The sequence below is a fragment of the Macrotis lagotis genome, chromosome 8 (assembly GCF_037893015.1).
Source record: "Macrotis lagotis isolate mMagLag1 chromosome 8, bilby.v1.9.chrom.fasta, whole genome shotgun sequence".
NCBI lineage: Eukaryota > Metazoa > Chordata > Mammalia > Peramelemorphia > Peramelidae > Macrotis > Macrotis lagotis.
The window spans coordinates 99,292,284-99,306,595 of NC_133665.1; the positions used below are offsets into that span (position 1 = coordinate 99,292,284).

The 14,312-nt window shown below is 37.3% G+C and overlaps 1 protein-coding gene across 7 annotated transcripts in view; it reads left to right on the forward strand.

Moving 5' to 3' along the window:
* SCAP (SREBF chaperone) overlaps positions 1-14,312 on the forward strand; it is a 115,019-nt gene that overhangs the window by 82,994 nt on the left and 17,713 nt on the right. For all 7 annotated transcript variants that reach the window (XM_074197723.1, XM_074197725.1, XM_074197727.1 and 4 more), the window contains 2 exons: positions 8,282-8,411; positions 13,283-13,440. In XM_074197723.1, the coding sequence (XP_074053824.1) occupies positions 8,282-8,411; positions 13,283-13,440 (288 nt within the window). The remainder of the gene's footprint in view (positions 1-8,281; positions 8,412-13,282; positions 13,441-14,312) is intronic.

Genomic DNA, 14,312 nt, shown 5'->3' on the forward strand with positions numbered 1-14,312 from the left:
TATCATCCCAGCTCTGTGTTATAACATATAATCCTGTCCTGCTTACTGATCAAGAACAGCCTGGAGACCTGATTAAGACAAGCTTTCCTTTCATTGCCATGTTTAAGTCTTAAGGGACAAGGAGTATCCTTTCTTGTCCCTGAGGACATGAATGAAATTCCATACAGAAACTGAGAATAGGGTAGTAAACCTTTACATCCCTTTAAACACCTCATGACCCAACTAAAGAAAATCCTGCTTTATTGTCACTCTACCTTTCTCACTTCAGAAACATATGAGGCCCTTATGACTTTATTGTTGTTTCATAGCCCAAGTCAGTCTGTCCACACAAATAGAATTAACAAGATAGCAGTGCCTCACAATCCAACAAGCTTGCATTGTAGAACAGTCCCCATGATTATCATTAAACTGAAGCATTCAGAATTTCAATCTTGAATCTATAATTTAAAGAGAAAACCCCTAGTTAATAGGTAATGATAGTCTAATTACTGGAGTGAGTAGCACAGTTAAAGTATTATTCTATTCATATTTACAGGGTTCATGCTCTCTGGTACAAAGGGTACAAAGTATGCAGACAGACTCTGCCTTCATGCAATTCAGTCTAGACACTGATAAAGGAAGAGAAAAGATAAAGGGTAAAGTTAAATACTAAAACTAAAAGAGATAATGAAGAAAGGGAAAGTCCAGTACCTTGGTGACCTTGTTTTTATCTTTTATTTTCTGCCCTTTGTACTCAGAGATGACACTAATATCATACTGTTCAGTTGAAATAGCACAGCCTTCAGGTAGCCTTCACATGGAGATACTTTCAGGGACAGTCTTATCAGTTTTCAGTCAACCAGCATTTTTAAAAGTGATGTGCTAAGCACTATGCTAAACACTGGGACACAAAGGAGGGCAATTAAAAAAAAACCCAAACCTCAGCCCCTGCTCTTAAGGAGCTCACTGTCTAATGGGAATAAAGATTAAAAAAGCTCTGCACAAAGATCAATAGAGAATCTCAGAGAGAAGGGAACAGGGAAATGGGACTTTGAGCCCCTTGATAGAATGTAGGGCTTATATGAAAGATGTGATGTGAATAGAAATGACAAGATCAGAGAGAGGAGTGAAAGTGAGAGAGAGGAAAAGACAAAGCCTGCAATGCCAGATGGGAGGATGGTGAGGTCCAGGACAGGATTGGGCAGGTTCAGAGATGGCAGGTTTAAACACAGGCTATTGATAAGAGACCAGAATTAGGAAAGAAATGGAGCGACTTGCTGGATCTAAGAATTATGGATCTGGGAACTGATGGGGACAGGGAATCGAGGCTTGGGAGAAACCTTAGGGCCATTGTGTGTGGACAGTCCAGAAGAAGAGGTTAAGGAGATTGAACAGAGGAGTGTCACACAAAGTAGGAGAGCATTTTTAGGAGGAAATCAGGAGACTTGCAGAGAGGTCTGGAAAGACTGGGTTAGAGAAAAGTTCATTAGATTTGCTAATTGAAGAGAAGTTTCAGTTGAATAAGGTCAAAAGCCAGGTTGTAGAAGGTTTTAAAAATATGAAAGAGTAAGGAGAGATCCCAGTAAAGACAGCTTTTTCAAGGAATTTAACTAAGGAGGGTACAACACATATGAGGACTTTTGAAAGCTAGGGGAGATGTGAACAACAGAGAAGAAGCCAGGAGATTGAAATTAAGACTGAAGAAATGATGTTTGTCCTTCATTTTCTTTTTTTTTTAGTTTAATGTTTATTCTCATTTTGTACAAATAATGTTTTTTTTACCATTAATAAAATATTATGAAACAACCCCTCCCCCAATAAATATAGACTTGCTTAAGCGATAAAGGGGAGAGAAAAAAATTAAAATTAAAAAAAATAATAGTAATAATTGTAGGTATGGCCAGGTGGCACAATGGACAGAGCACCAGCCCTGGAGCCATGAGCACCTGAGCACACATCTGGCCCCATACACCCAACAATCACCCAGCCGTGTGACATGCAAACCACCCGAACCCCACTACCCTGCAAAAACCAAAAAAAAAAAAAAAAAAAAAAAAGGAAAAGAAAAAAAGACCCAAAATAAAATGAAATAGTAATAATGGTAAGGGTGGCTGGGTGGCGGACAGAGCACTGGCCCTTGAGCCAGGAGCACCTGGGTCCAAATCCAGCCTCAGACACCCATCAATCACCCTGCTATGTGGCCCCAGGCAGGTCACCCAGCCCCATTTGCCCTGCACCCCCCCCTCCAAAATAATAATAAAAAACGTGCTTGAGTCTTTGTTCCAACACCACCACCTCTGTCGTGGGTGAATCACATTCTTTATGATAAGTCCATTGCAAAAGTTACTTCCATATTTTTCCACCATTGCCATTGCTGATCACAACTCCCTCCTTTTGTATTTCTCCACTACCATGTACTATATTTTTTCAATCCTTTCACTCTGACTCTGCTGTAGGATAGCTGAGTGGCACAGCAGACAGATCCCTGGCTCTGGGGCCAAGAGGCCCTGAGCCCCCATACCACCCCTTAGGCCCAGCATCCACCTGGCCCCATGGTCCTGGACAGGCCATTCAATCCCAGCCCCTTGCAAGAAGTAAAAAAATGGGTTATATCTGACCACTTTCCCCCTATGGTCCATCCTCTCCTCCATAACTCACATCCCCCCGTTCCCCCTGTCCCCCCTCTTCTTACTCCAGATGCCTATACCCCATTGAGTATATATGCTGTTTCCTCTCCTAACCACCTCTGATGAGAGGGAAGTTTCCCTCATTCCCCCTTGCCTTCCCCCCTTCCATATCATTGCAATAGCTCATTGTAATAAAGAAAAATCTTATTATATGAAATATCTTGGCCTATTCCTCCTCTCCTTTTTCTTTCTCCCATTACATTTCCCTTTTTTGCTATTGACTCCTTTTTTACACCATATTTTATCTTCAAATTCAGCTTTCTCCTGGGCTTCAACTATAAAAGCTCTCTCTACCTGCTCTATTAACTGAGAAGGTTCATATGAGTATTATCAGTGTCATTTTTCTATACAGGAATACATGCAGTTCATCATCATTAAGTCCCTCATATTTTCCCCTTTTCCAATCTCTATACTTCACCTGAGTCCTGTATCTGAAGATCAAACCTTCTGTTCAGCTCTGGCCATTCCAACAGGAACATTTGAAATTTCCCTGGTTCATTGAAAGTCCTTTTTTTTCCCTGGAAGAGGACATTCAACCTTGCTGGGTAGTTGATTCTTGGCTGCATCCTAAGCTCTTTTGCCTTCTGGTATATTATATTCCAAGCCTTACAAGCTTCCAATGTAGTTGCTGCTAAGTCCTGTGTGATCCTGACTGCAGCTCCACAATATTTGAACTGTGTCCTTCTGGCTGCTTGTAATATTTTCTCTTTGACTTGGGAGTTCTGGAACTTGGCTATAATTCCTAGGCGTTGGTTTTTTGGGATCTCTTTCTCAGGGGGGATCGGTGGATTCTCTCCATTTCTATTTTGCCCTCTGCTTCTAGAATATCAGGGTAATTTTCCTGTAGTAATTCTTTGAAAATGATGTCAAGGCTCTTTTCCTGATCATGACTTTCAGGTATTCCAATAATTTTTAAATTATCTTTCCTAAGTCTGTTTTCCATATCCATATCAATGAGATATTTCACATTTTCTTCAAATTTTTCATTTTTTTGGTTTTGAAGTAATGAATCCTGGTTTCTCGTAAATTCATCAATCTCCCTGAGTTCTATTCTTTGTCTGAAGGATTTGTTCTCCTCAGAGAGTTTTCTTATATCTTTTTCCATCTGGCCAATTTTGCTTTTTAAAGCATTCTTCTCCTCAATAACTTTTTGGACTGTTTTATCCATTTGACCTAAGCTGTTTTTTAGCATGCTGTTTTCTTCAGCATTTTTTTGGATTTCCTTGACTAGGCTGCTGACTTCATTTTCATGTTTTTCCTGCATCTCTCTTATTTCTTTCTCAGTTTTTCTTCTAACTCCCTCATTTGATTTTCCAAGTCTATTTTGAGCTCTGTCATAGCCTGATCCCAATTTCTGTTTTTCTTGGAGTCTTTAGATGCAGGAGCTTCTGCTTCCTCATCTTCAGACTGAGTGTTTTGATCCTTCTTGGGCTCACAGGCAAAATATTTCTCAATGGTGTTCCTCTTTGTTCTCTGCTTGCTCATTTTCCCAGCCTGAACCTGTTTTGGGGGTGCTTCCTGAGCTTTTGGGACACTCCCACAAGGGTCTCAGTGTGTGTGAGGCTCTGTCCTCCCTCCTGGTCTGTGAATGACCATATGTGCCCCCCTCTGCCATGAAGCTGAGTTGGGGGGGTCCCTGCTGTTCTTTTGGGGGACCAAGACTGCAATCAGGATCTGAATGTGGTCAGAGCCCCAGAGTCCTGTTCCAGGGGCAGAGGACAGAGCTCTGCAGTCTCTCTTCACTCCCCTCACTTGGCTCATGCCCTGGGGGCTCCTGCTTACTGACTGCCTGCTTCTGTTTTCTGGTCTGCCTTGGCCATGCTGCTGCTCACTGCTTGCTGTGTGCCCTGAGGGCTGGTCTTTGGCAGAGGTCCCCAGCTGTTCCCCCAATTTGCACCCGGTGCTCCCTGGGGTATAGCTCAGGAGACTCCAGTGAGCCACGGCTCCCAGAGCCCTGGGGCTGCCTCTGGGAGGCTGAAGTTCTTTGGCTCTGGCAGGCCACCCCTCTGGCAGGCCATCCCTCCGACCCCGGGGAGCAGAGCCTTTCTGCTCTTTTCCAGTTTACCTTGAGTAGGAGAACTGCCTTACTGGGTCCCTCTGTGGGTTTTGTCTCTCAAAAGTTTAGTTAGAGTCCTTAGTTTATGAGTTTTATAAGAGAGTGCCTAAGACAGGATCCCCTCTTGTCACCATCTTGGCTCCGCCCCCCTGTCCTTCATTTTCAAGCACCATGACATCAAGAGAGGTGATTCCATGACAATCACAGGAATTAGATTTGAGTGAGGGAGTGCTGTACTAAGTCATCAACTTCACTTTTTCCTCCAGAACTAGACCAGTGACCAGATATGAATCAGGATGACTGGAGATGTCCCTGGATGTGAAGCAGTCAGGCTTAGGTGACTTAGTAAATGGCAAGTGTCTGGGGCTGTATTCGGATTCCTGTCCTTCTGACTCCAAGGCCAGTGTTCTATCCACTGTGCCACCTAGCTGCCCTAGCATATGATCATGAGCTAGTGAGCTTGAGTCTTTTGAACTTCCTTCTTTTCATACCTCTAGAATGGAGGTTGGGCTAGGTTTTTTGTTTTTTTTTTTCTCCTGGGGTCACATTCTAGTTCTAATGTTTTGTGATTCCATAATAAATAGATGAATTTGGTAACATAGCAGGAATTTTTGTAAAAAATAGAGTAGATACTTATCTCAACCCTGCCATTTATCTTTTTATAACCATAAACAAGAATACCTTACAATTGAATTGTCAAACATGCTGCCAGGCAACACTTCTAAGTGCTGCCTGTTTCATATTAAAATATAATCGGGAAATATTTAACAAAATAAATACAAATGTTATAGACCATAAAGAATGTTAGCATAAGGTTTTCTAAGTCAGAATGTGGCCTGCCAGAATCCTTATGTATACTTTAGTAACCCCTATTTTTATTTGAATTTGACACCACTGCCTTATATCTCTGTTTAAGAAATCTTCATGTGCACAGTTCTGAAGCTGGTAATTTTACCTCAAAGATCTGTGATGTGGCTGAGTATAGTCCATCAGTGACATGTCAGCCTCTTTCAGCTTGAAAGCTGAGACTCTGACTTTCTTGCTTCCTAGTTGATGGTCTTTTTGAATTGTTGAGACCAAATACATTGATCGTTCTCATGCTAACCTTTTGATGAATTTCTTGGAACGTTTTCTAAGCATTTAATACATACTAGATATTGTGGATACAAATACTAGCAAAGAAGTCAGCCCCTGCCTTTAAAGAGCTAATATTTTTACTGGGTGAAGAAAACTCATAAAGGAGCATTGGAAAGCAAGAGTGGTCGGGAAGATAGGTACTGACTGGCTCCTCAGAAGACAGATGATGCTGGCTGTTACTGTGCCCATCTTAAAGGTTTTCCAGAGCTTCAGTTGTTAGTTATTAGTACACTCTCCTAGATACTTTGTATCTACTTTGAATTTAATTTTCATTGTATACATTGTTTTCATTTAATGTAACATAAGCTCCTTGAGGGCACAGACTATTTTTTTCTCTATATTTACAGATTATATAGCAAAGTGTCTGATACCTATTTGGCAATTTATAGTTACTGGTGTTTTTTTCACACTAAAATGACCTTTGATTGCCCACTGTCATCTCTGTGTCATGGTAAGGCATTAGAAAAGGACTTAGGAAGATGATTAGTTATACATACACATATGATTGGGGGAAATTTATTTACAGAATAAAATTAGATACAGTTGTACAAGCTTCAAGAAAAGTTCATAGCTTTTAAAGGCAATTTAATCAGAACATGGTGCTCATGTGCCACCATTTCTCAGACTCACTCTTGTAAGATTCTTCTTGAACAGTGTCCTGGCTCAAAACTATGAAATGCCAGTTTGTGAGTTTGGAAACTTCTAGGACATTCAAGACCATACTAAAATTTCCAGAGTATGTGGGTATTTGAAATAGAAATTCTATGTTCCTTGTCCAATGTTCTTCCTGGTTTCCAAACATTTACTTGATAAATTTCTTACCAAAGATAATTCTGGCTATCAGGGTGCATTCTCTCAGTGCATTCTTACAACTATGTCTTTTAAATACAAAGCCTCAGTCACTGGCCATTAAAAAAAATTATTGACATTTGAAAAAATATCCTACTATATGCTCTCCTTCTCTTAGAACCAGTGGGCAAAGTAGAAATATAAAGAATCTTCTTGTCATCTCCTGAAGGAAATTTTAAAATGAAAACTTGTAAGGACATCATAGACAAACTCCAGAGTTTCTAGGTCAAAGAACATGCTGCCAGCAGTCAGAAGGAAAGAAAGAAGGTATAAAGGAACCACAATCAGGAACACACATGCTTTAAATAGCCACCACTATGAAAAAGTAGAGAGTAAGTAATATGATATTCTAGAAGGCAAATACATAGACTTAAAGTCAAGAATGAATTACCTAGCAAAATTGAGTATAACTCTACACGGGAACTTTAATGAAATAGAGAATTGCAAATCTTAATGAATAAATTAGAATAGTATAGAAACTTTGAAATTTAAACATTGGAATCTAGAGAAAAGCAAAAAGGTAAACATGAATGAATAATTACAACAAACTAAAAAGGGATAAACTATTGATATTCTAATAGGAAACCAATAGATTTATCATTCATTTCCCTATTACAATATCAATAGTCTTCACTGTCATCAGGAGTCATGGAGTATCTAAGTCTAATTAGGGTAATAGGAATTCACTTATGTCTTGAAGAACTAAAAAGAAGAATGCAAAGAGAAGAGAACATTAGGAAAGGAGTAAGGGAGAGGAAGTATGAGGGAAATTAGCCCACAAACTACAACCTCATCTGGTTTAAGGAAGGAAGAATATATATATATACACACATCCTGGTAGAGGGGGCTTGTATAATGAGGCTTTGCCAGGGACAGGAGGGAGGGACTGGACTGGACAGTACAGAAATTTGTTTTGGAACAGGGAGTTTGTTTTTCTCTTTCATTCTCTATTGTAGTTTTGGGGTTAGAGTCCAAGTTATCACTTTTTATTTAAACAGACAAAGCTGATCAAGAAAGTTTCTAGAGATTAGCATAAAATCTTTTTAGTTTAATAAGAAGACTATCCTTATACATTGGACCTAGTCAAGATAGGGGCATTTTGGAACTTCTTTCCCCCAACCTGGTCCATTTCTTTTTACCCTCTAGAGTAATAGGAATGCTAGTTCTTTTCAAGGACAACTTCTCTAAACCAGAGCTATAGGAAGTATCTTTTTAGCCTTTCTATTGAATCAGTGAGTTAGGGATAGTAGTGTCTGAGAGTATAAACCAATATTATTGCAGTCCATTTGGAATTTAAGTGTAGGAAATATGAATTGCAATAGTCTTGTAGATGGAAAGAATTCTGGCCTTCAAGGAGCCACATGGCAGTGAGCTTTACTTTTCTCTAAATGAGGAGGTTGGACATATATTGCTTTTAAAATCTCTTCCAGCTCCTAGAGTCTGTGATTTTAATATTGTTGAGGCTCTTCTTTTAGCTGTCCTGGAGAGGAATTTAGTTGAAGGTAAAAAAGCAGTCTGAAAAAAGACCTATTTTCTAAAAGGCCTAATCTTTTTGCCTGTTTGTGTACCCCAGCTACCCACTACTGAAGCTTCCCCTGCCTGGCACAGGACCTGTGGAGTACACTACCCCTGTGAAAGATTACTCACCACCACCAGCAGACCCAGATCATGAACAGAGGGATCGGAGTGAACAGCCAGACTGGGTAGGTCTCTGATTTGTAGAGAAGGAGCCTGAGTGGACCATGGAGAATGGGGGAAAAGTAGCTGGTTTTTACACACACACACACACACACACACACACACACACACACACACACACACACACACTTGTTCTTTGCTACTAAAATCCTCAGTGATGCCTTAAAATATAGAGATAACTATTTTGAAATGAATTAATTAGAATGTTTTTATATGCTACAGAAAATTTTAATGAGAAAAAATGGTTCCTTTCAAATTTCCTTGGGTAGTTTTTATAATAAATAAACAAACAAATTAAAAAAATGAATAAAAGAACAAATAAATTGACCCTCTTGTTTCCCCAAAGCCCTTCTAAATTCTAAGAAAGCAAGCAAAGTCAGTTGTATGTTTAATCCTTAATAAAGCTAACATTAATTTGATGTTATATATATGATTACCAAATTGAATTTTTATATGGTGCCTTTTCAGGTTTTTTTTTTGGCCTAAATCTATAATTTCATTGACATAGGAAATTTGGGTGAGGGAACCCTTCCTCCTCCTCGTAGATCTACAACTGCTCTGTAATTTTATTTTCTTAGTTGCTTGAAGCATTTAAGAGCTTAAATCACTGGCTTCAGGGTCACACAGCCACTTTGTGTTCATTAGTTGTTTGTACTTCCTCCTTGTAGAGGATCATGTGTTAAGAGATGAAATTTGAACTCCTGACGCTGACTGCATATGCCTTAAGATAGGCAGTAGTTTAATTTAATCCAGGAATCCCATCTATAATGCACGTGACAAGTGAACATCCATCTGTCTAAAAACCTCCAAGAAGGGGGTACTTGCCTGCTCTTGAGAAGCCAATTCCATTTTTGGATAGCTGTTTGTTAGGGAGTTTTTTGACAGGAAGCCTAAATTGGTCTCTTGGCAACTTCTACCAGTTTTACTTTCTGGGGCCAGATAAAACAACTCTATTGCTAATTCTTCATGAGAGCCCTTCATATATTTGAAGAAAACAAATCCTCTAGAGGGTAGCTAGGTGGCATAGTGCATAGAGTATTCACCCTGGAGTCAGGAGGAGCTGAGTTCAAATTTGGCTTCAGACATTTGGCATTTACTAGTTGTGTGACTTTGGGCAATTCACTTAACTCTGATTGCCCTGCATCCAGAGCCATCTCCAGTTGTCCTGATCCATATCTGGCCACTGGACCCAGTTCATTTTGGAGGAGAAAGTTAAAGGCTGATGACTTAGCACACCCCCCCCCCCACTCAAATCCAGTTCACTTGCTTATCATGGCTTGTCATCTCATCACCTCCTTGATGAATAGTCTGTTTTGAGAATGAAGGATAAACAACAGCAACATGTCTTCCCTGATCTTTCCTCCTTCAAGTTAAGCATGTTTTACTTTAATTGCTTCTCATATGGCCATTTTTTTCTGAACCTTATCTAGCTTATCAATGTCATTCTTAAACTTTGGTGTACAAAATTGAGGTACTTGAGATAAGTTCTGATGATGGCAGAGTATAGGGAAGAAATAAACCTCATTCCTGGAAACTTTGCCTGTAAATATAAACCAAAATGGACTAATTTTTTGACAGCCACATCACATTGCTGGCTTGATAATCATTGATCTTATAGCTCACTAAAACCCCCAGATCTTATAGCTCACTAAAACCCAGCAGATTAATTGCTGTCTAACAGTGCAGCCTCCTCCATCTTATACTTGTGATGGTGAAAATAAGACTTTATCCTTATTGATTTTTATCTTAATAGAATCAGCTTAATATTCCAAATTGTCAAGATTTTTCTGGATTCTGTACTCTAGGACCCTCAGTTATGAAAAAAGTTGTTTAGTATACATACATATATATTTTATATACATATATATATTATGCACACACATTTGTATAATTGTGGGAAACATTTTGGCATAAAGTTAATTTATTAGAAGACCTAGGTTTTAGTTTCACCTTTGTAACAACCTATCTATAGCACCTTGGGCAAATTACTTAATATCTCATGGTTTTACTTTTGTTGTTGTAGTCATTTTCAATCATGCCTGATCCTTCATGACTTTCATTTGGGGTTTTCTTAGGAAAGATACTGGAGTGGGTTTTTTATTTCCTTCTCCAGCTCATTTTATAGATGAAGAAACTGAGGCAAACAAGGTTAAGTGACTTACCCAAGATCACACAGCTAGACCAGATTTTAACTCAGGAAAATGAACCTTTCTGATTCCAAGTCCAGTGCTTTATCAACTGCTTCGCCTAGTTGCCCCTTAGAGATATTATTAAGACCTAATTGTTCTCCTCTGAAAGGTGCACTGATCAAACAAAGCTAAAAAAATACACAAACAAATAAGAACAGATTTGGAGATGTTAGAGTTGAAAGACTTCTGGTATATTTTAAATATGTTAAAAAGTATGACATACCATGTCATAAATATAGTACCTTTACAGAAATATATCATTTAGTTTTGATTTTGTTATTATCCTTGCTTGACATTTGTATAATTGTCATTATATATAGTTTTTATATATATACTATAATTGTCATTATATATTATGTAATATAGCATATATTATAATATAGTATATATTACATAATATAGTATATATTATATAACATGTTATAATATATATATATATATATATATATATATATATATATGTATACTGGTTTTGGTATTTCATTTTGTAGGGGATGCCTATAGACTTTATATGCTTTATATTTAGCAGGATAATATTCTACTACATTGTTGTGCCTTATTTTGTATAGTCAATTTCCCAGTCAGTAGGCATCTTAGTTTGCAGACTTTGCTACTATAAAAAAGTGATGCTTTAAATATTTTGGTGTTCTTGGAATTTTTTTTTTTTATCTTTGACCTTCTTGGGTTATGTACTTAGCAATGGAATCACTGGATCAGAGGTTATTGATTTTTTTTTTTTTTACTCTTTTTACATACATTTTAATTGCCAATGTATTTCCTGAATGGTTGGAATAATTGAAAGCTCTATTAATAGTGTATTAATGTGGCCATCTTTCTGAAGTCTTTACAATATTGAATTTTTAAATCTTTTATCATTTTGGCCAGTTTTCTGGATGTCGGATACAAACTTAAGATTGTTGGGATTTGCATTTTTATCATTATGAATGATTTAGAGTATTTTACAATTCTTTTGAAAACTGTCCATATTCTTTGATCACTTACCTACTTGGGAATAGCTTTTAGTCATATAGTTATGCTGTTTTCTTATCTTTGCTATTGGTCCTTATCAGAGATAGTTCATAGAAATATTTTCCCCTTTTTTGCTTTCCTCTTTATCCTAGTTACATTAATTTTGGTCAATTTTCCTCATAATCAAAATTATCTTTCATGTTTTCTAATCACCTTTATACTTTGTTTGGATAAAAATTCACCCTCTACCCATAGCTGTGAAAACTATATGATATGCTTCTCTTCTGTTTTTATTTTTATAAACATTTATTATCTTTCCTTCCCACTGCCCTTATTCCCCCCCAATTGAACAATAAAAAAGAAAAATCTCATAACAAACACATTTAGATCAGCAAAATAAATTCCCACATTAGTCATGTCCAAAAATATATGTCTTAAGTCTGGCAGATGTGGGTGGCATATTTCTTCTTCAAGTCCTCTAGATTCAGTTCATCCATTAATCAGAGTTCTAAGTCTTTTGGAGATATTTTTATTTATAGTGTTATCATTGTATCAGTTCTTCTAGTTTTGCTTTTACTCTGCATTGGCTTATAGATTATCCTCATAATTTCCTTTGAAACTTTTTTCATTTCTTATTGTGCATTGATATTTCATAATTTGTTTAGCCATTCCTCAGTAATTGAATGCTCCTTTCATTTCTAGTTTTGGGATACTATGGAAAGGGCTGCTATTAGCTTTACTAACTGGATCAAAAAGTATGCACCGTTTAGTAACTTTTGGGACATAGTTCCATAGTGCACAAATTTCAAATAAAATTTTAACATAAAGCTTACAGTAATAAATTCCCATAAATATTTTCTTTGAACAATTTGGATTTATATTAGAGATACAAAATGGTTTAACATTAGGAAAATAATGAATATAGTCATGTTAAAAACAAAAATATTTCCTTCCCCACCTAAAGCACATCAATAGGTGTTTAAAAAAAAACTTTGATAAAGTTCAGCATTAAAACTTCTATAAAATGGGGTGGGACTCTAATTTAATCTTACTCCCAAGGGTGGTTGAAGCTGGTGGATCACCTAAGCTCAGGAAAACTGCTCTTCAGTAAGGCCAAAGTCACCCAAAGTCTGGCACAAATATGATGAGTCCCAGTAGTGAATTGCCACCAGGCTGTAAAGGAGGAGGCAGACCAGTTTGTGTTGGAAAAATGGAGCAGGTTTATTGAGCAGTGCTCAATTCAAATCAACTGTGTTGGTTGAGATTGGACCTTCTAGACTTCTAATATACTATAAAGCATTTGTTTATTTTCATGAGTTTTTGCATTTGCTTATCTGATAAATTCTCTTTATATACTTTTCTATTTTTTATCTTTCCCACATAGTTTTGATGATTGCTTTGGCTATTTCCATTTGTATCAATCTGTAAGTTTTCTAAATTTCCTTTAGAATTTATTGTCTGGCCCATTCATTTTTGTATTGAATAATTATAGCACCTTGTTTTGTTATCTGATGGTATCATGTCTTTTTTTCCTCAGATAAATTTTAAGTTAAGAGACAATGGCATTTTTAAAAAAATTGTATCTTTTTCTCGTGCACAGTACTTAAAACAGTACTTTTTGTAGAGTAGCCACTGAGTAAAATTTGACAGATTTTATTTATGTAACTCCTTAATATATTGAATTAATTTTTTTTCTCCCTCCTCCATTTTCTTGGCAGTATGTGGGAGCTCCAGTGGCCTATATCCAGCAGATATTTGTGAAATCTACTGTTTCCCCCTGGCACAAGAATTTGTTGGCAGTGGATGTATTCCGTTCACCTCTCTCCCGGGTATTCCAGCTGGTGGAAGAGATCCGAAACCATTTACTGAGAGACAGGTAAACTGAAACAGTTGAAGTCTGGGTCCTTCTAGCAGTAGATTTGCTTAACATTATTCCTTATCCTTGAATGCTATGATTAAACTTGATTCTCTTCTCCAATTATAGTTAGGTAAGCTAATCAATTCAATAAAAGTGAAAGAGCCTTATAGAATTTCTTGCCTATTCATAGATTGTTTTCCTTTGAATTTTTGTAGTTGTTAATGGCATGTGGTATTGGCTGCATTTTTATCCCATGTTTGCTCTCCCTGACTTTGATGCAGGTGACTCTCAAGGGGTTTTGTTTCTCTTAGGAGTAATCCATAAGGAATCCTAAACAGTAGTGTCAGTCTCAAAAAGAAACAAACTACAGCTTAACATTATCTATGTTGTGCTGTATTTTTATTTATTTTGTTAACCACCTACAAGTTACATTTTAATTTGTCTCTTTTACTCCAAAAGCCTTGAGTTTGACACCTCTGCTGAAGATTAAGAGTTGTTCAGAATTTGCATTTTCTCTGTGGTGATTTGAAGATTATACCCTCTTTTAAGGGACTGTTATGTGCAGTATGTAGTATTTGTGAGTCAGGAGAAGAACCCAAAATGAATAAATCAATGAATCTATGAACCAAACATGTCATTAGTGTGACAGTGTGCCCCATCACAAACCTCAGGAACCTTTTCTGTCATACAGATAAACTTTCTCACAAGTCAAATGAAATAAAAGAACTTTCAACTCTTGATTCTACTGTTCTGTAGGACTTGGGGCAATTTAAATCTCTAGTCTGGGCATTAGTTTCTCTGTAAAATGAGGCTCAACAGATGACTTCTAAGGTCCTTTTCAGATAAAAATGCCACAATCTTAAGAATTCTGTTTTGGGTAACTAGCTGAG